This window comes from Monodelphis domestica, chromosome 3, assembly GCF_027887165.1.
Source record: "Monodelphis domestica isolate mMonDom1 chromosome 3, mMonDom1.pri, whole genome shotgun sequence".
NCBI classification, from domain to species: Eukaryota; Metazoa; Chordata; class Mammalia; order Didelphimorphia; family Didelphidae; genus Monodelphis; species Monodelphis domestica.
In genome coordinates this window covers 46860219-46887171 of record NC_077229.1, presented here as the reverse complement: position 1 = coordinate 46887171, position 26953 = coordinate 46860219, and the positions used below count along the sequence as shown (strand labels likewise).

General features: G+C 39.4%; 1 protein-coding gene across 5 annotated transcripts in view; it reads right to left on the bottom strand.

Annotated features, from left to right (window-relative positions):
* The window catches only part of KNTC1 (kinetochore associated 1), a 117840-nt gene that overhangs the window by 10553 nt on the left and 80334 nt on the right, over positions 1–26953 (bottom strand). For all 5 annotated transcript variants that reach the window (XM_007489898.3, XM_007489896.3, XM_007489897.3 and 2 more), the window contains 18 exons: positions 26030–26201; positions 25881–25939; positions 25553–25769; positions 23600–23673; positions 22636–22846; positions 22201–22310; positions 20101–20147; positions 16359–16437; positions 15506–15624; positions 14440–14575; positions 13557–13652; positions 11384–11440; positions 10734–10788; positions 10561–10624; positions 8235–8364; positions 2965–3054; positions 2264–2409; positions 1123–1213 (listed from right to left, as the gene is read on the bottom strand). In XM_007489898.3, coding sequence (XP_007489960.2) covers positions 1123–1213; positions 2264–2409; positions 2965–3054; positions 8235–8364; positions 10561–10624; positions 10734–10788; positions 11384–11440; positions 13557–13652; positions 14440–14575; positions 15506–15624; positions 16359–16437; positions 20101–20147; positions 22201–22310; positions 22636–22846; positions 23600–23673; positions 25553–25769; positions 25881–25939; positions 26030–26201 — 1953 coding nt within the window. The remainder of the gene's footprint in view (positions 1–1122; positions 1214–2263; positions 2410–2964; positions 3055–8234; positions 8365–10560; positions 10625–10733; positions 10789–11383; positions 11441–13556; positions 13653–14439; positions 14576–15505; positions 15625–16358; positions 16438–20100; positions 20148–22200; positions 22311–22635; positions 22847–23599; positions 23674–25552; positions 25770–25880; positions 25940–26029; positions 26202–26953) is intronic.

The window sequence follows — 26953 nt, the reverse complement described above, 5'->3', positions numbered from 1 at the left end:
TTCAGTATCTTTTTGCATCTCCTTTACCAAGGGATTGACTCTTTTTTTTTAATGATTTTTTTTTTTACATAACTCATTTCTTTTCTCAATTTTTCATCTACCTCTCTTATTTTATTTTTAAAAATTCTTTGTGAGATCTTCCAAGGCTTGAGACTAATTCACATTTTTTGCTGGGACTTTTCATGTAGCTGTTTTTATTTCATTGTCTTTTTCTGAGTTTGTTAGAATCTACCTTCTTATAGTAACTTTTTATGGTCAGGTTATTTTTTTGTTCGTTGCTCATTTTCCCAGTCTGTTTCTTCAGTTTGGCTCTGGTCCTGGGTGGAGGGGGCTCTGTCTCAGGCTTTAGGTTTTCTTGCTACTCTTTTCAAAGGTATTTGGGGAGGGGAGTGTCTATAAATTTTCAGTTCTTCCAAGGTAGTATGATATAAGGAGAGGTGTGATCATGGTTCTCCTGGGCTGTACTCTGGTCTCAAGAGACCACAAATACTCTTTTCTGTTTTAAAATTATGACTAGAGTTCTCACTCCTGCTAGTGCTTCTCCTTATCCTGGGACTGCTACCAAAACTGTGTATGGGAAATGCAACAGAGTCTTGCTCCCAGTGGCAGCAAAGGATACCCTAGTAATCTCTTTCTCACCAATCGTCCTATCCTCTTATAGTCTATGAGCTGAGAAGCTAAGGCTACTTTTGCACATGCCCCTAAGGCCTCTTACCCAATTTACTACACTCTTACTCCAGGGAGACAGACTTTTCCTGCCAACCTTCTAAGTAATCTTGGGATGGAAAATTGTTTTATCCTGTCCTTTAGTTGGTTCTAACACTCCAGAATTTATTTTAAGGCATTATTTTCATTGTTTGGAGAGGAATTTGGGAGAGTTCAAGCAAGTCCCTGCCTTGCATTTTCCCAATAGATCATGCTGCTGAAATCTATATTTCAAAGAATCACTAAAAATGTAAGCAAGTTTTGAAATACATACAGCCAAGGATTATAATCATAATCACACACACACACACACACACACACACACACACACACACACACACACACACACGATCTTAATAGAGAAATGTACATTTAGGAAGTGAAGGTTATTTCTCTGGTTCTATATGCTCTCCTTACCTTCACGAGGTCACAAGGAGTGATATCTAGTGGTACTGCTTTTCCACACTGCTTTAAGTATTCCATTATAAGGAGTGAGGCTTCATCCAAACTATAGATGCAACAGAAAAAGCAATTGTATTAAATGGTGGCAATATAAATAACATATAACTCCTACCAACTAAGGTAATGCTGGAGAAGAGTTTTAGGAAATAATCTAAGTAGTTATGGACTAAAAATACAAGCAAGGGCATATCATCCTAACAAAATTTTGGCAAATCCTATTCTTTTAGGGGAGATTGTTCCTATAGCATGATCCTATAGCATGGGAAACTGATATAGAATCAGATATTCAAATAGCCTTTTCCCTGGAATAAATCTAAAGTTTAAAGAATTTCCATGACATAGTTGTCTACAGTTTCTTATTTCAGACATAGGTGTGTGAAGATGAGATTAACTCTCCCCTGCCTATCTTTAGATTTAATCACCAGAAGTGTATACATCCCACTTATCTTTAAATATGAGGAGGTCTGTGATCTATGTGTGCTATAGTGGGTAACAAATCAAAAAGGACTGACTGCCCCCTGGGTAGTCCTAAGCAAAGCGATAGCTGCAATTGGTCCATGTAAAGTGGAAGGAAGGCATAGGAAGTAATGAAAGGAATGGTCTTTAAACACAGGAAAAACTTCCTGTGACAAACTCTTTAACCTTTGAACTTGGCCATGGAGGAGCTCTGGCTTGGGACCTCGGACTGATCTTGGATCTTCCCTTAGGACTATCACATGGATGAGTAAAAAGGCTGACTTCTTTCCTGGCTCCTGGAAGGACTAGCATCTGCAGAGGCCCCCTCCCCCATCTTGGAGGAGGAGGCCATGTGGCTGGAACCTTTGCTTAATTTAACCCTAGGCCCTCTGGCTAGGGCTTTTTGGAGCCCTGCCATAGTAAAGCCAGGGCCTGAGCAAATAGTTTAGCTCATTAAGCTAGATTTCTCATTCTACCTTCTTTCTCTTTAATCTACCTAATTCTTTCTCTCTATTTTGTAAATATACTACTTAAGTCATTCTGACTTGAGTAATAATTTTGCCAAACATATTTCTCATCTTATTTAGTTCAACCTTTTTATTTTAACCCTTACAGGTGACATCCCAGGATGTTCACATACCTGTCATTGTTGACTAGATAGTCCACCAACTCCTTGACCTTCTGGGTACTTATCACTTGTAATTTCAACAATGGAAAGTATTTTGTGTTTGCCAGTATCCCAAACTGCTTCTTATTTATGATGTGATTCAGAATAAAGCCCTTCACCTGTAAAACAACATGTCTTCCTATATTTGAAATGTGGCACAGAACTCAAGTCATCATTCTAAGCTAAAAAAATTTTGGTAATCAGACATTTGACTGTAGTAAATCTTTCTTTTGGTAACCAAAATCCTTTGTAGTACATAATGACAGTAAAGACTCATCATCTATTTTCATTTTGTATTTCATAGGGAAAAAATTTAAATAGGCCTAATAGCTAGACATATACATTTTTAATATATGACTAAGCTAAAGAATAATCTAAGAAGCAGTGATTTTGTCAGTAAAGAGAATTCCTCTTTCACTTTCTAAGAGGTCTTAATAAGCAATCATCTGAAGGCAAAAGAGGCTAAATGAAGAAATCCCACAGCTAGGAAGAATTTGAGGTAGGAATTCAACCCAAGACTTCCTGATGAACTAAGATTCAGCATCTTATCCCTCTATAACAGGCTACCCCTTTTCAATATGTAAGTTAAAATGTTGTAGACCTCATTTAAGGCCAACCATTATTGACTAAGATAAAATCTGCTATATCAAAAGGGCACTGAAGTTGTTACTCACTTGACAGGCAAATCCTGCTAGCTGGCCAGTATTCATATGTTCATCTATTTGTTGTAAAATAACCTCAGGATTACACCATCCCAAGAAATTCTATGGAAAAAAAATGTAGGGTGAAAAAAATCAATGGTGAACATTTAAAAGGGATGAAAAGAATGCATCCTCAATAGTAAATAAGTTATGCTTGGAAAATTTCTACTTGAAAATTGCAAGGCCTTAAGGAAAATCAAATAGAATTGCTCATCATTGATGAATTATAAGAGAATTCATTTTAGTTCAATCTAATCAGTTCTTACTAGGCAAGGCACTGCTAGGAGGGGATAAAAGAGAAAAGTTCCTCACATTTTCAGAGGAGAAAAAAGGAGATCAAATATTTATACAAACACAAAATTCTTTGAAGAGGAAGGGTACAGCATTCTGGGGGAGGAGGGGAGGATCAGGAAAGGCTTCTTAGAGATGGTGGCCTCTGAGTTAAGCCTTAAAGGACATAGGGATTCTAAGAGGTAGACATAAGGAAGGGACACATTCAAAGTTCAGGGAATAGCCTGTGTAGAGCTACAAAGGTATGTGAGAAAACTGTGGAAGGAATTGGGACTGAAGTGGCTAATTATGGGAGATGAGTGAATCAGACTGCCTCTATCTTGTGCTTTAATTCTGGAGCTAGCTTAGTCCCCTTTCTATTCCTTTTTTTTTTTAAACTTTAAACCCTTATCTTCCACCTTAGAATCAATACTGTGTATTGGTTCCAAGGCAGAAGAGTGGTAAGGGCTAGGCAATGGAGGTTAAGTGATTTGCCTAAGGCCACAAACCTAAGAAGTGTCTGAGGCCAGATTTGAACCCAGGACCTCCCATCTCTGGGCCTGCCTCTCAATCCACTGAGCTGCCCCCACCCCTTTCTATTCAGTTACGGGTCTAGTCAACATTCTGTCTTGTGAGAAAAGTTTATTTAACTGTGGGAATCGGGAGAAAACAGTATTGCATTGTTTGAACTTAGCCCAGTTTGAACTTGGATCTGTTGTTTGGAGACCAAGGATCTTAGTCATGTTGACCAAAAACATAGTCAGATCCAAAGATTGATGAAGGAATTTTCTCATAATTATACATCTCAAGCAACCTATGTGTCTTATCTGAAAACTGGCCCCATATCAATCATTTATTGTTACCACGTTCTTTTGATTGTTTATGGATACTTGGGGAGGAGGAGGATACCTCTTTTTTTTTTTATCCAGGGAATTGCACCTGTTCACTCTCATCCTGGAAAGTTCTTAATCTTTCATCCAAATATAAATCAGACTACTTAATGTGCTAATTGTACTTTTAACTAATTGGTCCTATATGATTGTTTTTAATGCATAAAAATTTGTCCCTCTCTGTATTTGGATGTATAGTCCTAAGCTAAGGAAGAGGCCTGGTCCAGATTTGTTGGGCAACTGGCATTATATTGTTTAATAATGCTCAGAAGATTGAACTTCGGTATCCTCAGTCATTTTGTCTTTCATTCATTACACATTCAATGAACCTCTATTAAGCTCCTAATAGAGGCCAGGCAAAGTGTTGGACATGGAGATACACAGAAGCAATGAGATACTCCTTACCATCTTGGACATAGTTTGTCAAGACTGTGTGTGGGGAACACTGCATGCAGTGTTAGATACATCACTGTCATAGCTAATATTTACATAGAGTTTACTATGTACCCAACACTATTCTAAGGGCTTTACAATTATTCTTTCATTTGATCCTCACAAACACCCTGGGAAGTAAGAGTTTTCATTATCCTCAATTTTTTATAGAGAAGGAAACGGAGAGAGCAGTCAACGAATTTGCCAAATTCATAGAGCTAGTAAAGATCTGAGGCTGGATTTGAACTTAGGTTTTCCTGACTCTAGGCCTGGTGCTCTATGAACTATACCACTTTGTTTCCTGAAGAAAACTGATATGTTGATTTTGTTTTTAATTGTGTTATAAGAAATACTTCCTAAGAAGGGGATGCAAAAGGTATGGTCAGAAGTGAAGGTCATATAAAAACCAAAGATATCAACACCCCCCCCCCAAAAGTCCTTACACCCAAAAGGGATTTATAATCTAATAAGAGAAATAAGAGAGAGGCAAAAACAACTACTATAAAATGTGGACCTTTTCTTGGGTGCCAAATTGGTTGAGATGAAATTGTATCTCGGCCTAGTCTCCCTAAGAACCTAATTTCCAAGACAGTATAATACGTTAGTTTATAAGTAATTAGTATAAGGGAACAATAGTAGGAAGTAAGATTGCGAAAGGGGAACACAAGAGTCACAATTGTTCCACGAATTAAAGAAGCATAATAGTTACTTGAAAACTGTCTCATAAACTTAAAAGGAACAGAGGAGCTTCTGAAAACCACTTTATAAATGAACTGGGGCCAATACTAAGACTATGTGCTAACTTAGAGGAAGCCAGCGAGGGCCTAATATAACAGTCCCTTGATCCACTAACTGCCCTTCATCTGTAAGCTACAAATAAGCTTGGGACATGTGCAATCAAACCACTAGCATATTGTATTGTAGTGTCAATAACTATGAGGTGCTGGTATGTCAATGAATTGAGCCTAAGGTGGTATAGATAAGAGTTAGTCCATTTCCCACCTCCAAATATAAAAATGGGCCTCAAACACTTGCCCCTAGAATACATTTCCACTTGCTAGGGTTCCAGGCTGCCCAAATATTCCCAACTCCAATCCATGGCTACATAAGTGGCTCTTTGTGCCCCAATTCCCCCTCCTCCTCTTCCCAGACACTGCCTGCCTCCTTCTCACTTCTACCTCCTGGCTTCCTTCTAGTCCTACCTTCTGCAAGAGGCAAACTTTTCAGATCCCCTTCAAAGCCAGCGCCTTTCCTTTGAACTCACCTTCAATTTACCTTCTATATGTTTTGGATGCAAGTTGTTTTTCCAATCAGAAAATAAAATCGTGAAGGACAGGAAATGTTTTTGCCCCCTTTTTACCTTTGAATTATCAGTGTTCACCACAGTGCCTGGCACATAGTAGGGATTAAATAAATGTTCACTGATCTGACTACACACATAGAATATAAAAATCCTAAAATAAGTACAAAATGCTAGGAAAGACTCAAGAAGAGAAAGAACACTTTAAAGAAATCAGAGAAGGCTTCATAGAAGAGGTTGTGTCTGAGCTGAAGGATAGAAGTCATTCAGTAGCTAAAGCAGGGAAGAGGGAGAACACCTTCGAGGTGAGCAGGATGGTGTGAAAAAAAGATACAGCCATAGGTAAATTTAAGGCAGTTTCTGGGTGTGGCAAATAATCCAATTTCTCAGAAATGTGGTGTGTGAAGAGAATAAGAAGAGATAAGAGTAGAAGGACAGGTTCAATGCGGATTATCAAAGATCCTGAATGTTAGATTAAGGAATTCTGCCTTCATCCGAACTCTTTTTAATAGCTGTTAATATTTGTACTGTTACATAGCATCTCTTTTGTCGTGCTGCGCTATTAATTAAATCCTGTAGCTCTTTAATTTTTACCTTTTCATTGTCTCTCCAACTGGACTGTAAGTAATAAATTCAGTCTTTGTTAAAAAAACAAAATCATGTATTTCTGAGAATCTTGCTTCAAATATTTCTTTTCTAAAACCTATTACTTTGACTACATTTAAAAAAAAAGAAAATATGGTTAGGTTGAATGGATTTTTCTGGCCCCTCAGCCATCAGTCCCTATAGGAAAATAAGGAGAGCTGGCTTCTGGGCTTATGACAAAAAAACACACCATCTGGTAGCAATGCTCCGAAGTGCAGTCAGACACAATCTCTTCCAATAGGGATTCTTAGCCTTTGTATGGCTTGTACCCCTTGGGCAATGTCTGGTGAAACGTACAGACCCCTAACTCAGAAATGTTTTTTAAAGCATCCAAAAAATGCAGAATACAAAGGTAATGAATCATATTGAAATAATTACCAAAATGTTACAAAAACAAGTTGATGGAGAGCAGGTTAAGAATTCCTGCTTTAAAGAACTATCAAAATAAGGATCAGAGGCAGAAGAGACCTTGAAGATCATCAAGTTCAACTCCATTTTACAGAAGAAATTGAGACCTAGCGACAATGAAGGACTTGCTCAAGGCCATGCAGGTAGTAAGGAGCAGAGCTGGGATTTGAGTTCAAGTCAGTATTCTTTCCCTAACAACAGGTAACAGCTAACATTTATATACCACTTGTGGATGCCAGACCCTGTGACAAGCACTTTATAATTCTTTTCTCATTTGATCCTCACAATAACCCTTAAGAGTTAGGGGCTATTACTATGCCCACTTTTATAGATAAGAAATCAGCAAATAGAGGTTAAATGACTAGCCCATTGTTACACAATTATTAAGGGTCTGAGGCTAGATTTGAACTCAGGTCTTCCTGATTCCAGGCCTAGTGTTCTATCTAACACATGACCCAATATTCTGCTACTAGTCTAAAAGAAAGCTCTTCCATGAAACCCTCTTGGACTGACCAAAGGAGAATGGCTGCCCCTTCTCAGCCCACTCACCTTGGCGGGGAACTTTTGTGTTTATTCTACCCTTCATCTCCTCCCAAACACACACTTAACCTAGCATTCAAGATGGGGTTGGTTCCAAATCCAGTACACTAGTCACGGTGATGTAAAAACAAAATGCAGAAATAAAAACAAAAGTTGAAAACAACTGAAATGGACAAACAAAAGGACATTAGCAACACTACAGGCAATTTTCTTGATCAAATTTGAGTGTTGGGAGCATGCCTTGTTACTGCTACCAATTAGTGGACAAAAACACATGGCAGCTCTCAGAAGGGAAGTTTGGAAGGCTGAAGAGATGACGACAAATGCAAAGAAACCAGAGTTGCTACAAAAATGAAAATGCCTCAGGTGAGCGTCAGCCTCCCAGAGGGAGCCACTGGGCCCCACTTCTGTGGAGAACTTGAGGTAACTAAAATGGAACAGTCAGGACAGGGTCAGGGTCAGGGACAGGGAGGGAGGAAGGAAATTGGGCAACTCTTTAAGGAGTACTGTCTTGAAAAAAAATAATTTCAAATGTGTTTTTTTTTTCCTTGTAAGTACAAAGTTAATAAGGTCAAGACAGAGTCCCTCTCAAGTGCTCGGTTTTGACTACCAGTTTTCAGAAAACAGGAAAGAGATCTGACAGCCGAGGTCTTATCGGCATGTGGAAAAACAAGTAAAGCCCTGGGCCAGGGAGATGCCAGGTAATCCTGGAGGGTGTGACAGTTCCTGGGTGAAAGGTCCCTCTACTTCCCTGGTACCTGAAGCTGCTGGTCTCTCTTGTCTGAGTGGGGCATCAGCAGAAGGCAGGCCAAGGCAAAGGCTGGAAGCTCCAGTTGGCTAAACTGCTTGGCAACTCCAACCATATCAAGATCCATGGAAACAGGACACCTTGAAGAGAATAGGAAATTATTTCCTTAAAAAAAAAAACCAACTATGGCAAAAGACACTAAAGAACCTTTAGTGATTTTCCACAATTCCTTTTTACCCCTCCTTAAGTTTTCATTAAAAAAAAATTTTTTTTTTTAAATAAAATTAAAAATGCTATTGACTTGGAACAGTTAGGTGGCCAGGCTTAGAGACAGGGTACAAATCTTACCTCAGATACTTAGCCATGTGACTCTGGGCAAGTCATATAATCACAACTGCCTAGCCCAGTGATGGCAAACCCAAGGCACAGGTGCCAAAAAGGGCACATAAATCCCACTCTGTGAGCACTCCTACAGTCACCCACCAGAATTTGTTACTAGAAAGCCAGAGGAACTTGAGGGGGAGCTGATCCCTTTCCCCTCTCTATGTGTCTGAGGACATTTCTCCCTTCACCTGGCCCTGTGCCCAGCAGATAATGGGAACACCTCCTCTCTCCTATTTTGGGTAAGGTGCTGGGGGAAGGGGGAATTATCACATGCTGTGTGAGGGTGCAGCACAGACAGCAGCCTGTTGAATCTGTGATGAAGGTGATTCCTCAGTATGGTTGGGGGGGAGCAGATCTCAAAGCATAGCACAGAGCTGGAGGGGGGCAGAATACTCAAGCCACTCTCCTCCCTCCCCACATGGGCCTCTCATCACCCACCCCTCTGCCCAACAGCCCAATAGGAGTGCTTCCTCCTTCCCCTGTCTGCAATAAAGGGGGGGAGCAAGGGTCAAGGCATGGTTCTTGGTTGGGGGGGTGAGGGTGGTGGCATTCCGTCTCTAAAAGGTTCACCATCACTGGCCTAGGTGATAGGCCACTCTTCTGCCTTAGAACTGATACTTAGTATTGATCTTAAGATGGAAGGTAAGGATTTAAAAACAACAAACAAACGAAACTATTGACTTAAAAGTTATCTAACAGAAGCAGCTGATAAGTCTGGAGACAGGAGGTCCTGGGTTCAAATCTGCCCTCAGATACTTCTTAGCTGTGTAACCCTGGGCAAGTCACTTAACTCCAATTACCTAGTCCTTATGATTCTTATACCTTGAAATCCATTCTAAGTAGTATCTTTTAGTATCAATTCCAAAATGGAAGGTAGAGGTTAAAAAAAACAAAACTAATAATAAGTAAGCCAAAGTCATTCACAAAAATGGTCATAGGCCACCATAAAAAAAAAACTCAACAGTATTATTCATCATTAAGCATTATTAAGTGCTTACTATGTCCTAGACACTGAGCTAACTATGGGATAAAAAGAAAGGCACCAACACTGTTCCTGCCCTCAAGGAGCACACGCTCTAATGGGGCAGACAACTTTTAAATGACCTGGAATGGACAAGAGGCAGACAGAAAGGATGGAAGGTAATCAGAGAGGGAAGAAACTGAGCAAGTTGATAACCACATGCTGCCAAGGGCCTTCTCTCCTTTAGCTCTCTTCTATTTTGATTTAGAGCTTGTTTGTACATAGTTGTCTCTGGCATTAGATTATGAGTGCCTTGTGGGCATGGACAGTCTTTTGCTTTTCTCTATATCTCCAGAATTTAGCACAGTGCTTGGCACAAGTAGGTGTTTAAGAAATGTTTACTGAGCATTTCAATCAAAGTAAGAAGGCTAAAAAACCCCTAGTAAGATAACAGAATGCTTCTTCTGTCTCTAAAGATCATAAGTCTTAAGTCTGAAAATATTGCTTGTCTTACACTAACCACATACTTGGTGCTTCACAAATCCTTTTGGGAAAACAACCATTTTATTTATAAAAAGTAAACATGTACCCAGTGATATGCTCCTTCCAACTGCAGAAAGGATAGGATCACAGATACGGGAGCTACAGGGTACCCAGAAGTCACCTAGGTCAACCTCCAACATTTTCTAGATGAGGAAACTAAGCAGCAAAGGCTATGACCTGGCCAAGGCCAGGTTGGCAGCGCTAAGATTTGAATCCAGGTCCTCTGACTCCAAATTCAGCAGGCCTCCCACTGTCTAACACTCAGTACCACACAGAGCAGCCCAAAAGCAAGAAAGAATGCTATGCCATGAGAAAGACTTACATGGCACGTTTAACCTTGAAACAAACGTAGATGATTGTCAAGAGATCTTCTTAGGAGCAAAAGGTTTTCTAACTCACAGTAGTTTTACCATTTTTCTGGAAAACGTAGAAGTCACATTTTACTTACTCTAGAAGAACCACCAGACTCTCACGACAAGCCAACAGCTGAGTAGGATTCAGGGGGCAAGAGGCTGTGAATAAAATTTTGAAAACCCAAATTAAAAACACTGATAACACAGACTGATGTTCTTCTCGTTAAATTATAACACCTAGGTGTTAGGAAGCCAAAGAAAAAGGTACCTGAAATGAGTGGTATCTGTGAGACCCGCTGCCAGGCTCTCCCAAAGTAAGGGATCTGTAGGAACCAAACACATCACACAGATTCAGGGTCTTGGGGAGGTTTTGTCACCTCCACAAAATCACAAGTCCTACATAGCACTGTCCATAGTGACAAATTCCTAACTGCCTTCCCATTCTGGAAAATGCCATCTCCTATGGATGGCTCGTACTGGTGACTCCACTCTGCCAAGAGAGTCAGCAGAATCATGGCGGCCCAGGCTTACATGCGACCACTCCACTAGTCAGAGAACACATGGCAAGGTCCTGACCCCTCCACCTTCCCCCAGCAACAAGCCTTATTTTGGGACAGAATTCACCTTCAATTCCTTCAGTAAGGAGAAAAGGGGGTTAGAAAGGGTGCTACTACAGCATACTAGATGGCCACATACCCTGTGATGGTGGATATCACACTAAAATATCTACCTTAACCCAGGAAAATGATACCACACAACATTCTCTTTGAAAAAGTACATATACACTTCCCAGCTGTGTGACCCTGGGCAAGTCACTTAACCCCCATTGCCTAGCCCTTATCCACTCTTCTACCTTGGAACCAAGACAGAGTGTTGATTCTAAGATGGAATGCAAGGGTTAAAAAAAAAAGTACATACCTGCCACAAGGAACGTATATTGGAAATTGCTGTTAAAACATTCCTCAGATAGCTAATCTGGAAAAAAAAATTCAATAAATAATTTATCATTCCATAGTTTCAAAAGGGATATTTGAAAATGTATAGTCTTACCAAGAGTACATGTATAAATATGTACATTATACATAATAAAAACTACCCAGAAACTGTGCCAACATTTTACAAATTAATTTAATAATAATGATTATAGCATCTATACAGCCTTTAACATTCGCAAAGAACTTCCCATACACTAGCTAAAAAATCCATACAACCAACCTGGCAGGTATTGTACCCACTTCACATATAAGGAAACTGAGGCCGAGTGAAAGTTTAACAACTTGCCAAGGATCACACAGCTAATACAAATCTGAATCAGTATTTGAACTCAGGCCTTCCTGACTCCAAATTTAGCTCTCACACTATACTCCCTAGCTGCCAATAAATGTCCTAAATTTCTTGTGTCCTATTCAAAGCCTCATGCTGGCCTACAGGTGACCCTGGGCTCTCAAAGCCTGTACCAATGGAGCACAAACTAGGATATGCTAGCCAAGCTTACAAGCCTTCAAGTAAAGGACCAGAATGGTCCTTTGTCATTTGAGGCCCAGTCAAGTTAAGGTCAAGGCTCATCACCAAAGGTTTGATCACCAGGTGGCTCATATTTTCAATAATTCATGAAGACAATCTATTAGAGGCAGTTAGGTGGAAAAGTAGATACCAGGAAGTCCTGAGTTCAATCCTGATTCAGACACTTACTAGTTGTAGGACCCTGGGCAAGTCTCTGCTTCCCTCAGTTTTCTCATCTGTAAAAGGGAGATGATAATAATAGTACTTACCTGCTAAGGTTGTTGTAAGGAAAAAATGAGATCTCCGTAAAGCACTTTGTGAGTCATAGGGCATTATATAAATGCTAGGTATTATTATTACTGTTGTTATAGCACAAAAGAACTATATCCTCCATCAACAGAGGAAGTATCCAAACTTATGAAATCATAGCTTGGTGAAGGGCCAAAGTCTGTTTAATAATAGCTCTTATAAACAAGTTTGCATTAAGAGATTTAACACCAGATTGCCCTGACAAGGGCAAAGTGAGAAATGTTGGAGGAGACGTGGAAAAACAGAGACACTAATGCACTGCTGGTGGAGCTGTGAACTGATCCGACTATTTTGGAGAGCAATTTGGAATTCTATCCAGGGAGTTCTAAAACTCTATATATCCTTGGGCTCAGTAATATTTTTGATGGGTCCCCATTTGTTCCAAAGTATGTATATAGCAGCTCTCTGTAGTGGCAAAGAATTGAAAAATGAGGGGATGCCCATAAATCGTTTAAATGAATTGTGGTATATGATTGTGATGGAATACTATCACACCATAAGAAACGGTGAACAATTTTCTAAAACTGATTTTTTAAAATCCTGGAAAGAACTATACAAGATAATAAACAGCGAAATGAGTAGAACCAGGAGAACATTATACACAGCTACACAATTAACAATAGAAAAATAAACTGAGAATATTCTCTCCAGAAAGTGAAGAGAAAGCTAAAACATGAAGAACTTAATATGATCACGCTGGCCTCCCTGACCACATACTATGTGATGCAGAGAGGGTAGGAAGGGGTTGGGACACTAGTGAGCTATTCTATAGATATGAAGAAAATGAAGTTAAACATCTAGGAGATCTGTGAATTTTTTTTTTGGGGGGGGGGAATATCTTCTTTTTCTTTATTATATGGAAATATTTATTTTGTTTGGATTTGTAAACATTTGGAATAAGTCGACAAAACAAAATCAAGTTTGTACCATATCCATGTGTGGATACTGAGCCTGTCTAATGGAGTTTTACAGAACAGGATAATGTGTCTTAAGTTACTGACACCTCCGTGCTTTTTCTCTCCCACTGAATTTAAGTCTCAGCTCCTTGAGGGTACAGAGGGACTTCCCACAGGAGATGGAACTTATTTTTCTTTCCATCTCTCTGAAAGCCTAGCTTGGAACTTTGCATGTAGTGGGTGCTAAATAAAGGTTTGAGGAGTACTATTTATGCTTTCAAATCACATATCTGCATTAAGTAGTAACATCAACCATCAATTTAAAATCATAAGAAATTCTCTGCTAAAGTAAACAATGTCTCTACTGAAGGGTAGAACCTTACCATGTTGAAGCCAAGCAGCTTTTGTAACAGCCCACTCCAAAGCTGAGTGTCATATACCTTGTATTCCAAACTAAGTTCAGTCACCAATCTCACAGCCTGAAGCCAAATAAAAGGATTCATATCAATCATTCATAAAGCTCTGGGCCAAGTCCCGGGGACACAAAGACACAGAAACAGTCCCTGCCCTCAGGGTGCTCCTATTCTCTCATTAGGTCACTAGGGACTTAAATGACTGCCCATCAGCATCTTCTTCCCAGTTGCTGCTGCTGAGCTTTCAGAGCAGGAGCCAAGACCAAGCTATCAACTCCCGCCCTCCCATATGGACACTACCTAGTCTGCCCTGCTTTACTTGTCAACATCCATCTTATGCCGGATGCATCTGTGCCTTGCAGCTCCAGAACTATCATCAGACAAATACCCGTGCTATTACTCAAAAGGCTGCATATCCAGCTTCTCCGTTATGGCTTCAGGAACCATCCCTGGAACTTTCCAAATCAAGATACCCTTTTCCTGAATTGTCCCCTCCTTCACTCTTCCTCCCTGGCTTTCCAGTGTTGTTTCCCCATTCTGAGAAGCAGGGAATGTATCTTGTATCCCTAATGCTTAGGACAGTACGTGGCAAAAAGCACACATTTAATAAATGCTTTCTTTTTCATTCATGCACTGAAAAATTAGAGAGGATTTTTTACTCTTAAAGGAACTAAACCTGGGTGTATATATATATATATATGCACTGACTAATTTTATTTTTATACATCAGTGACCTCCAAAAAATCCTCAACCTGTATGTAATGAAGGGAAAAAACTGTAGACTCTTCCCACAGCTCCCATTTAGCCCACAAAATGGAGTTTTAAATTTGTCTGACTGACTCAAACTACATACCATAGGTTCATGGCTATGATTTTTCCATAGGCCCTTAATCATTCCTTCTTTAGGACTGTTGTGAAATGATTCATATGTGAGAGGGATGTTCAACATTTCAAATGCGGCCAGGAAAGTGATGCATTTCAGAAAACATCTGGGGGGGAAAAAAAAGGAGGTATTTGTAGGGATAGAGTTTTAGCAGTTACCTCTAAATGAAGAATTCATTCTACCCATCATACCTAAATGTATTTTTTTTAATTCATGTTTTCTGAGAAAATTGTGGGTTTCTAAACATATAATTAAAAGATCTAAGCATAATATGTGGCAATATTTTTAAAAACAGGAATATTCCTAAAAAATTTCTTTCAATTAGAAATATTTTAGACATTTAGTTATACATAAGAGTACAGTGGTAAAGAAGGCTAAAACATACTGTGAGTGAAGGTATTTAAAAGATTTTTAGATATTTTTGTTAATGTTAGCACCATACCTTCAAATGATCAATTATATCTAGTAATATTTATTTATTTAGTCCCAAAGGCAAGAATTGATTAAAAATGAATTGGGAAGGGGCAGCTAGGTAGTTTAGTGTATAGAGAGCCAGGCCTACAGATAGGAGGTTCCAGGTTCTAATCTGGCCTCAGACACTTCCTAACTGTGTAACCCTGGGCAAGTCACTTAATCTCCATTGTCTATCCCATACCACTCTTGTGTCTTGGAACCAATATATGTAGTACTGATTTTAAGACCAAAGGCAAGGGTTTTTATTTTTATTTATTTATTTTTTTTAAAAACCCTCACCTTCTATCTTGGAGTCAATACTGTGTATTGGCTCCAAGGCAGAAGAGTGGTAAGGGATGGGCAATGGGGGTCAAGTGACTTGCCCAGGGTCACACAGCTGGGAAGTGTCTGAGGCCAGATTTGAACCTAGGACCTCCCGTCTCTAGGGCTGGTTCTCAATCCACTGAGCTGCCCCCTGGGTTTTTATTTTTTAAAAATGAATTGGGATCACAGATTATTCAAGAATAATCTTGTTAATAGTTACAACTGTACATGTATCTGCTCCAAATTCGATTCCACTTACTTTACTTCCTCGTAAGGCTTTTTGAAGAGAGACTCAATGGTTTCTCTGTCGGCCAAGCATAAGAGACAGTGAAGAGCTCGTCTTCTATAGGCAAATGTCAGCTGACCAACAGTAAAAGGCTGAAAACCAAAAAAAAAGTTTTGGGAATGTGCACCCTCCTGCCTGATGCAGCCAGCTCAGACGTCGATAAACACAACCTGGAGAGTGCTCAAAGGCCAGGGGCCCCAGTGAGAACCACTTTCTTTTGCTCCTTCACTGTATGCCATCTGTTAGTCCTGCTGATGGGCAATGGCATGCACACCTGTGCTGCCAGGCATGTGAGAAGAGGTGACAGCAACCTACACTGAGCGGTAATGACCTATCCTGGGCCTTGTTCACGGGGTTTGTAATGTATGACTTGTTTTCCATTAGGTCCAGGTCTTACTTTATCATGAGTCATACACATTTCCTAAAGAAAGTAAATCCAAAAATGTGAAAAAGCATGCCACATGAGTAATGGTTGAAGAAACTGGGACTGGAGAAAAGAAAATGAGGCCCAAAGGCTGCCTCTGTATAGGAAAGGTTCTTCTGGGGAAGAGAGGTGGCTCTGGCTGGCCCCAGAGGATGGAAGTAGGAGCAAGAACTACAAGAGGCAGAGAGCCACAATTTAGCTTGACCTGTGGAAAAAGTTCCTCCAAGTCTAAAAGTGGACTCCTCACTGGAGGTCTTTAAGCAGAGGCAAAAGATTGTCACTGAGGAGTTCACTTTTCAGATATGGCACAGACTAGACGACCTCTAAGGTTGGCTGCCAATCTGAGACCTAAAGGTTTAAATGTGAGAGGCAAAAATGAGTTTTACTTAGGAGTAAACTTACAGATACAGAAGATGTGGCAACCAAAAATAACATCCTTGAACTATAATCAATGGGACGTATTTGGAGGAGATATAGAACTCTGCAAAATACAAAGATGAAAAAACTTATTTACATTTAAATCATAAAATGCGATGAGAATATATATATAGTGTAAATGATATACTTCAATTTCTATAGGAAAAGTATCATAGGATAATTTTATTTCTATATATGTATACGTTTGTATAAAAATATATGTACACACACACACATACCTCTTCCCTTAATCAAAAAAATGACAAAGAAAATTTTCTTAATGAATTTTAAAATGGAAAACAAAAAAAAAGGATTCTACTAGCCCTGAATGGCGTTAGTCCTTCTTCTGTAACCTTACAGCTAAAGAATAAAGATATAATATTCCTGATAAAGGAGTAAGTTGCATTTTTGCACTGTACCAAGTGCTAGGGTCACAAAGGCAAAACAAGCAAACAAAAACAAAAAACAAACCCAAAACAGCCCTTGCCCTCAAGGAGCTTACATTCTACTGGAGGAGACAATTTGTACACAGATACAAATGAATAGAAGGAAAACGAGGAGCTGGGGGATATTAGGAAAGGTTATATGTAGAAGATCATTAAAGTATGTTTGTTTGTTTTTTAAATAAAATGAACAGAATACAGTAGAAAGGCTAGACAGAAGCAGGGTAGTTTTGAATATTACATGTTGAATCTATTATTATATATTTTAAAAGAAAGGCAAGCTATATATGATAGAGACCTATAATTTCAATCTTTTTTTCCTGTTAAATGCTGAATAAAATAGTTTTCTTAAAGGAGTATTTTAAGCAGAGATGGAAAGGGAGAGGACTCCAGGCATGTGGGACAGCCAGTGAAAAAAGAAAAATTGACCATAATTTATAGAAAGGGAAGTATGCATAAGGCTGGAAAACTGGGTTGAGGCCAGGTTGGGAAGGGTTTTAAATGTCAGAGGGGTTTAATTACAATCAGAAAAGCAGAATGTTAAAAATTGTTTTTATATGTAATATGTAATTTATATGTAATTGGTAAATTAAATTCAATTTTATTAAATTAAATTATTAATATATAATATTATATATTATAATAAAATAAAATAAATTATTAAATTAAATTTAAATAAATTTAAAAATAAATTGGTAAAAAAAAATAAATAAATTGAAATATTTAAAAAACATTGTAGAATGTAAAATTCAGTGGAATTGCACCTCAGCTGTGGGAAAGGGAGGGACAGGGAGAGAGGGGAAAAAATATGATTCTTGTAACCAAGAAATAATGTTCTAAATTGACTAAATAAAATTAAAAAAAAAAACAGCATTGTAGAAACAGTAGAGAGCCAGTGGAGTTTACTGAGCAGAGGGGACATGATGTGGACAGACATGTACTTGAGGAAAACCACTTTGGCAGTTGGGTATAGGATGTAATGGAGTAGGGGGAGCCCTGAGACATGAATGCTAACTAGGAGGCAACTGCAATAGTCTAGGCAAGAGGTGCTAAGAGATGGCACTCTGGGGAGTGGCTGGGTGAGAAGAGGAGAGAGTCTGGAAAGATGGGGAAAAAGGGAAAGCAAGAGATTACAAAATTTGAAAATCAAATGGATCTGTGGGATCAGGGAGAGGAGGCATTGAGGGAAAACCTGGATGATGGTACTCTTGACAGAAATAGAAATGAAAGAAGGTTGGGTTTGGGGGAGAGTGGGGGGAATGAGTTCTGCTTTGGATGTAGAGTCTGAGATGCTGATGGGACATCCAATTCAAACGTCCAACAGAGCTCAAGTGAGAAATGGGTTCGTTATGTGGATAAGGGGAGCAAGGAGCCTAAAAACGATCGTTTTACCCATGGGAGCTGATGAGGTCACCAAAAAGGAGAAAAGACAGAGCTTTGGAATATACCCAAAGAGTTACCATATGGACAATGACAGAGACAGCAAAGACAGAGAGGAGGAATTAGACATCAGTCAGGAGTTAAAGAGATCTCTTTTCCTCGCCCCCACTTCGAGTCAGTAAACTCAAGTGGCACTCTGCTGCCTTTAGGTTCTAAAACAGTTCTGGAAGAAAGGGGTTATCCACAAAGAAAGGATGGCCAACTGGATGAAAGGTTGCAAAAAGGTCAAAAAGGACGAGGCCTGAGAAAAGGCCATTGGATCGGACAAGTAAAAGACCAACTTTAGAGAAAGCAGTTTCTGGGCAGTGATGGGCTTGTCAGACTACAAAGGGTTGAAAAGCCAGGGGAGAGAAATGAAGAAGGGATGAGTGCAGATAGCATTGTCTAGGAGTTGAACCAAGAAAGAGAGGAGACATAAGACAAGAGCCTGAGGAGATGGAAGGGACTGATAGAATGATGGGACATCCAGGAATGTTTGAAGGCAGAAGATTAAGAGCCAGTACACAGGGGGATACTGGAGGTTTAAGAGTGAAAAAAGGGATGACTGAGGGGGAAATTGCCAAACAAGCCAGGAGGGGACAGGCTCAAGTTCACAAATAGAAGGCTGGCCTTGGCAAGAAGAGTTGGGCTGACAAAGTGAAGAGGGATAAGAATAATTTGAAGATATGGCAGGGCAGAGTGAGGATTTTCTTAAAAACCCTTTCCTTCTGTTTTAGAATCAATACTAAGTAAATATCAGTTCAAAAACAGGAAAGCAGAAGGGTGAGGTAATGGGGGTTAAGTGATATGCCCAGAGTTACACAGAAAGGAAGTATCTGAGGCTAAATTTAAACCCAGGACCTCCCCTCTCCAGGCCTGGCTCTCTATCCATTGAGCCACCTAGCTACCCAGAGGGTTTTTTTCAGGGCAGCAGGGAAGAAAGCAGTGGAGAGGGGTCAATTGAGGGGGCTCTCCTTCCTTGTTTCTACCTCTTAGAATCCCTGGTTTCCTTAAGGCTAAGCTCAAATAACTAGAAGAGGCTTTTCTAGGGTTTAACCCTCCCTCCCCCCAACAGCTTCCATAAACTATGGAATGGGCAGCAGGGCAGTTTGGTTCTGCTTTTCTCTTTTCATTCCCAGCACAAAGCACACTGATTGATAGAAAGGGATTTATGTTCATCAACTGGAGAATGGCTTAGCAAAATGAGGTAGATAATGTAATGACACTACTGAGTCATGACAAATGATGACTATGAAGAGCCACTGAATTTGAAGGCAGAAAAGGACCTCAACGGATCTCTAAACCAACTAAGAGAATTCTGAACAAGAACAGATTTGTATGAAGTGATGCAGAGTGAAGGAATCAAAGTTAGAAAAACAATATATACAACATCTACAATATAAATGCAAGGCACACAAAATGAAAACAGAATGTTATATGATCACAATGGTCAAGTTTTGTCCTAAATGGGTGAGAAAATGCAACCCCCTCTTCTTTCTCTAGTGGTGGGGAACAAACAGGTGTGGAACTCTGCATGTACCATCAGATTGTGGGCATACTGGTTAGTTTATTAAGATAATTTTTTCTCCCTTTCTTTTTGTAATCTATGTAAACGGGATGGTTCCCTAAACGAGGGAGGGGAGAATACATTCAGAAATGATGATACAAATAGAAATGATACTGATAAAATATTTTAAAATATGTCTGAGTTTTGCATAGCAAAAACAATTATCATCTTTGAAAAATCAACTCACTTTGTGGTAAGATTTTCCAAGATCTGGACTTTGTGAAAAAATGTAATTTAAACAAATTGAAAACATTATTTTTGTAAAACTGTCTTTTATAAGTAAAGAAAATTAGTATACCTTTGGAGGGCTTCATCCCCTTGAAGATTAAAGAATTCTGAAGGTATCTTAAAAAAAATTAAAATAAAAAAAATCAAATAATGACACATGCAAGAAATCCCTTAGACTTATAAGAACACTATCCACATCCAGAGAAAGAACTGTGGGAGCAGAAACACAGAAGAAAAACAGCTGTTTGATCACATGGGTCGATGGGGATATGATTGGGGATGGAGACTCTAAACGATCACCCTAGTGCAAACATCAATAATATAGAAATAGGTCTTGATCAATGACACATGTAAAACCCAGTGAACTGCTTGTTGGCTACGGGTGGGGGGTGAGAGGAGGTGAGGGAAAGAACATGAATCTTGTAACCATGGAAAAATTTTCTTAATTAATCAATTAAATTAAGAAAAAAAAAGAAATCCCTTAGTTTGTATGGGTATGGCTCCATTTCAAATCAAATGCCATATGTGGAATGTTAATAAAAAACAAAACTCATCTTTTGCTTTATAAAGGGATTTTTTTCTATTATAGGCCCCACCACAGGATTAATTTGACTAAAACATATTTATTAGTTAAAATCCATCTCTTCTGTCATAGTATCAATTCAAAGGCAAAAGAGCAACAAGGGCTAGCCAACTGGCGTTAAGTGACTTGACCAAGATCATAGAGCTAGGAAGTGTCTAAGGCCAGATCTGAAGCCAGGTTAAAACAAGCCCTCCCAGCTGTAGGCCTAGTGCCCTATCTCTCTCTCTTTTTTTTTAATCTAAAGTATAAAAATCCTAGGAGAGTTTCCTGAGGTATGTGACAAAGTATGTGACAGAGGCAGGGTTTGAACCCAGGGCCACCAGACTGAGGCTCTCATTACTCCATATTGTCTCTTTTTAAAAAATATATATATTTATGTATAACCACAGACTTTTAATATGGCTGCTTATGATCCAGAATAATCCCAAGGGATTTATGAGAAAGAATGCTATCCACATTGAGAGAAAGAACTGTGGGAATTGAAACCCAGAAGAAAACATATAATTTATCACTTGTTTATTTGGATATATGATTTGGGATTTGGGTTTTAAAAGATTACTCTATCACAAATATGAATAATAAGGAAATAGGTTTTGAGTGATAATACATGTATAACCCAGTGGAATTGCTCATCAACTCCAGGAGGTGGGAGCGAAGAGGGGAAGTAGACAACATGAATTACGTAATCAGGGAAAAATACTTAAAAATAAAATTTTAAAAAAAGAATATGCCGCTTGAGTAGCATCTAGGTGGTACAGTAGAGACAGTGCCAGGCCTGGAATCAGGAGGATCTGGGTTCAAATTTGGCCTTCCTAGCTGGGTGACCCTAGACAAGTCACTTAATCCCGACTGCCTAGCCTTTGCCACCCTTAAATCTTAGAGTTGATACTAAGACAGAAAGTAAGGGTTAAAAATAAGTAAATAAAAAAAGAATATGCTGCTTGCTCCTGGTACAAAGAAGTCTTAATGATGCTATCTGCCATATTCTACCTTAAAACCCTAAAGAAATAATGAAAAAAATTCTTTATTGGGATAGTAAATTCTGTACTGAACTAGAATGATTTCTAGGGTCACTTTTACTAAAAAAAAGGAAAAAGAAGAAAACCAACTTTGGAAATTCTTAATCCTAAAAAGTTAAATGGCCTAAAAAGAAACACTATGTTAAAAAAATTTTTTTTTTTACAGCCCAAAGCACATAAAAATCAGGTAACAAAATTCACCCTATTCAGACTTTTTAGGTGTGAGACCTGTGGATGAAGCACAGAAATTTAAAAAGGTAATTCTCTCACGTGGGGAAATCTTTAACTAAATGTTGCCATGTGGCAAAAATAAGGAATAACCAATTGTCCACATGCCTTATTGGCATCTTTAAGATGTCAAGAGGATGCTACAAAGGGACTTCCTGTGGCAAATTCATGTGAGGACAAGAAAGGGAAGTTCATAAGAGGCAAGATCTAGATGGGTGCAAACTGTGGCTTTGGAGAAACTTTATAAAATGAAGAGCTTTACAACTGTAGGTGGATTGGGGCAGAGGTCATGAGTTTCTATGTTTACAGCACCAAATCCCCAGTGGTAATCACTACTTACTTCATTGGTCTGTGTCGCTGGACATAACCATTTTTCAAGAAGCACATCCCATATTTTTTCCAAATCCAAGTTGTTAATTTCAGCTATTTCCTTGGCTGCTGCATGAATATCTATAGACACAATAAAAAAGAAAATTAAAAAAAATAAAACCCCTTACTTTCTGTCTTGGAATCAATACTGGGTATTGGCTTCAATGCAGAAGAGTGATATGGGCTAGGCAATGGGGGTTAAGTGACTTGCCCAGGGTCACACAGCTGGGAAGTGTCTGAGGCCAGATTTGAACCCAGGACCTCCCATCTCTGGGCCTAGCTCTCAATTCACTGAGCTACCTTGATGCCCCCCAAAAGTAAAATTTTAACCAACATTTTGAACACAAGAAGAGGGGAAATCTGGGCAACTTTATTCTGTGCAAGCCAGAGACAGGCCAGCTCTCACCAGGACAGTCTTTGTCAGCAGGTCCCTGGATCCTCGGCAGGATGCTGCCATGCTCATATAGACTGGCAATGAGTTGTGCTGGCTTCCCTAGCAGTCTCAGATGCTCTGGAGAGCCCAGGCCATGTGTGATGAGCACAGTCTCAGTGCCTGACCTCTGGTACTGCACCCTCAGTTTCTTCAGTAAGGCCTCAGCTTTCTCATGAGTTTCATCCTTTGGGGGGAAAAAAATCATAAACCAAAAGGCAATCCTGTATTACAAAGAAAAACTGGTATTTGGAGAGTACTTGAAGTCACGCTGCGCTGTCCTCACAATGACTCTGCCTGGGAGGGTGTGCTGATGTTACTCTCCCTTCTATAGATGAGGTAGCAGGGGCCAGAGAGATGAGATGACTGACCTGGATACTGGGATTCAGCTTTCTGATTGATTCCAGGCCCACTGCTCCTTCCACCAATCACCTGTGACCCCTTCTGAGAAGTGCTTCTTTAAGCCTGGAGGGCCATTCCAGGAAGCAGCCCCTCTTTCAGCCATCTCTTGGCCACTAGCCCAGAACATCTCCTTGCCAGCTCTAGTTCTCTGACTGGCTCACAGGCAGGTGCCTCAGTCTCTGAACAAAGCAAAGGATTCTCCTTCAATGGGGAGGTGTTTATTGATGTACTAAGTTATCTATTAGTCTGGACCTGAGGCTTTACTGGTGTAGGCAACACAGTGGAAATTCCTTTTCCTGGGTCAGGTCAGCACCTGATCTGACTTCATTACATTAGAGAGCTGCATGGGGCACTGAGTAATTCAGGGCCTTCCTTGTTCATAGCCTGTAGCTACCATGTGTCAGAGGAAAAACTTGAACCAGATTCTTCCTGACTCTAAGGCAGTCTAGCCACCATGACATCGTAACTCCCAGAAGGTACCTTAAGTCAGTGTAGGCCACACAAAATATAAGACAAAGACAACGTCCAAAGGACCAACCTGGGATGAAATATTCTTTAACCATTTCTCGGCCAAATAAAGGCAAAATTTCAATATAGTTATCTTGTAGCAACCTAAAAAAAGAAGAAGGGGGAAATCACCATTTCAAATAATTCCTTTTTTTTTGTTAAGCTATAAAGTAACATTTCCAGTTTATTTCATTTACATATTTGATTGTTTTTTTATTTGATTGCACAAATTACCTACAAAATACCTTTGAAGAATATAATCAGTCTTTTACATTTTTCTAGCTTAGTCAAAGTGATTTTTGTGACCATGAGGAGAGCCCTAGAACATGAATATACACACAAGCAAGTCTCATGGCCCTGTATTTCATTTGTGGAGAATGGCTGATCAATTTTTGGTACTAAGAAAACAAAAGGATAACATGGAGGTGGTACAGGAATAAAGAAAAATAAGGGTGAGTACTGTAAAAGGAAATTCTTGGTTCTCGGTCTATTCTGAGTTTACACTTGTAAAAAGGGAATCCTTTATTCTCTTTGTCTAGTTGGAGTTAACACTTTGGTTAACAATAACCTAAGTACCCCTACTTAGTACCTCACTAGATTGTGAAGACAGGATTAACTCTCCTTTGTCTACCTTTTGATTGAATCAACACAAGCTTGAACTAGGTGGAAGAGCTCTGTAAACCACTTAAGAGAATTCACACTCTCAGAAACTCAGCCAGGAAAGTGTGAACCCTTATGGTGAGAATTCACACCTCCAGAAGGTGAGAAGTAGATCCCACAGACACTACCCCTGTGGGAAGTGCTAGACCATTTGGAAGCTGTGATTGGCCCCTGTGAAGAGAGGAAGGGACAAGAAGCCACTATCAAAGGCCCTGAATTTCTGGGGATGGGAGGTCAGCTTCAAGTAAGAAGTCAGCTTCAAGAAGAAAGTCACCTTCAGCTGGAGTCATCTTCTTGACCTGCCTCTTGGAGGGAACTTGGGTGAGTGCATAGCTGGTTTTCCCTTTCTATCTTCTGGAGAGTTTAATTCTGGTTGAAGGTCAACAAGTCCTGGCTGAGTTGAGCACTGGAGCGATCTACCCTTTTGTATTTCTCTACTTTCACTCTTTCCACCTCTTTTGTAAATAAAAGCTATTAAAGGTCACTTCAACTTTGAGCAATAATACTTTGAATTGGCAACCACCATTATTATTTATAATTTTCATATATTTTAGTCAAACCATTAATTTTCAATCCCTACAGTACATCTGGGAGATGAAGGTATAAAGCTGAGAGATTGATATGGTATAATCAGCAGGGGCACAGGAACCATGCTGTCATTGGAACAAACATGGAAATGTGACTTGTTTCATTGTTCTGCCTGTAGAGAAAATACTTTCTCATGGGAACACATTTTCCCAGTTTCTTTAGCATAGAAGTACAGTGATCCCTCACCTATCGAAAGAGTTACTTTCCAGAGACCCAAACAATAGGTGAAAATCTGTGAAGTAGTGGGAGAGCAAACAGACCAATGCTACAGTCACTGAGCCAATCAGTATCCAGGATACAGAACACAGCTGTGGTTAGTCACCTTTCATTCCATTAGCCAATAGTGTGCCATTTACAATCTCATGTTGGCAAATCTGCGGAAGCGGTAGTGGTATACTGCATTTCCATTATGTACAGTACAGTATTCATTCACAAAAATCTCATGATATAGCAAAAACTCCATGATACAGAATTAAGATATATATTTTTTAAAACCCCACAATACAGAGAAGCCATGACAAGTGAGGGACAATTGTACCTTGTTCGTTCACAGGCTTTTGCAATAATGCCAAGGTCTTTAGAGGCAAAACAAAGTAAGACAGAAATGGGATCTAGATTCTACACCTAGGGAGTCAATAAATCATAGAACTACATCTTTTCTGTCAATGTTTCAAAGACCCAAGAAGTTGGGTGGGTGACTTCAATGAAAGAACCACAATATCAAAAAAGTTGCTACCTTCTGGAATGTCCTGAGCAAGATTGATGGCAACAGCAACAGCCCATTCAGGATTAGCTATAGATAATAAATAGGACTGCAAAGTCTGGAAGGTTTTAGCTATTTCCTTGTTATTCGGGGTTGAGCCTTTAGCCTGCACCTGCTTCAGCAACTTTGGCTTCAAGCTTTTTTCAAAGACTTGCTTAACTGTCGACACATACAAAGAATCCAAAGAAACCTTTCAAGATAAAGAGAGAGGGTCACAAGTTATACAAGTAGCACAAAATTCTTGTAGCCAGAACCTGAACCAGTGGATTAAGAATAGGCCTGCAAGAGTTTTGCCAATTACCTTCATTAGTTTAGCAATCAACAGGAATGTTGGGAAGGACTCCTCCCGGAGCTCAGCAGCTATGAGAGAAATGGAGAAAACAGTTTGTCTAAGAAATCAAGGGGCATGTTTTCCACTTGTTGAATCAAAGAAGCCAGTGAATAACATACAAAGTATCTTCCAGAAGTTCTGCACTTTCCCAAAGAAAATCAGGTGAAAAGGCAGCCGAATCTGAGCAGCTGAGGACATGGTCATTGTATGGTTCATGATGTACTCATGTTCCAGATTCCCAGGAGGAGATGCTCGTCTATAAGATTTCAAATGCTTCATCAGACTCAAGCCCTATATAGAAAGAACAATGGTTTCCTATCAGATGAACAGAGATCCTTGACTTTCTTTGAAAATTTTCTGCTTTTAGATGTTTAAGCCCTAAAGAAGATGACTGATTTCATTGAGAATGTTAGTCCCTGGTGCTTCTTTCACTCCTGGTTGACCATTCCTGGTTTCTGTGTATAAGAACATAAAACATGTCAGAAGACACCCGACCCCAAGGCCTTCAAGCACAAGAGCCTGTCTTTCGTAGTGTTTCATGGAAACACACAGCAGTTGATCTCTATAACAATATTTCCACCAACGCTATGGTTATAGCTTAAACCAGCCAGTGTTAGCCTTTTGAACAGTCTTCCTTTTGGTTTCTAACAAACCTTTTAATGTTGTGAATGGCTCTGCTTAAGACAGGAGGACATGAAGCTCATCACAAGGTCAACTGCTTGGTGATGAATATTTAATCTACAGTTATTCTCCAAGACTGTCTATTACGGTTGAGGGGCAGGGTGCAAACTATATCAGACAAAATAATGGATACCTGAAATACTGAAAGATAAGGGAAAACAACTTAGAAAAATTTCAGTGATGAACCCACTAAAAGCAAAATGAACTTTTAATAGAGAAATGTATACTTTGTATATTTAATAGAGAAACTGCCATGAAATTACTAAAACTTTTGGAGAAGACTTAGTTTTGTGCATTTTGGGTGCACTTAATACTCCTTCAAATCTAACCCCAGCTGAAACACACATTTCTTTTGAACAACA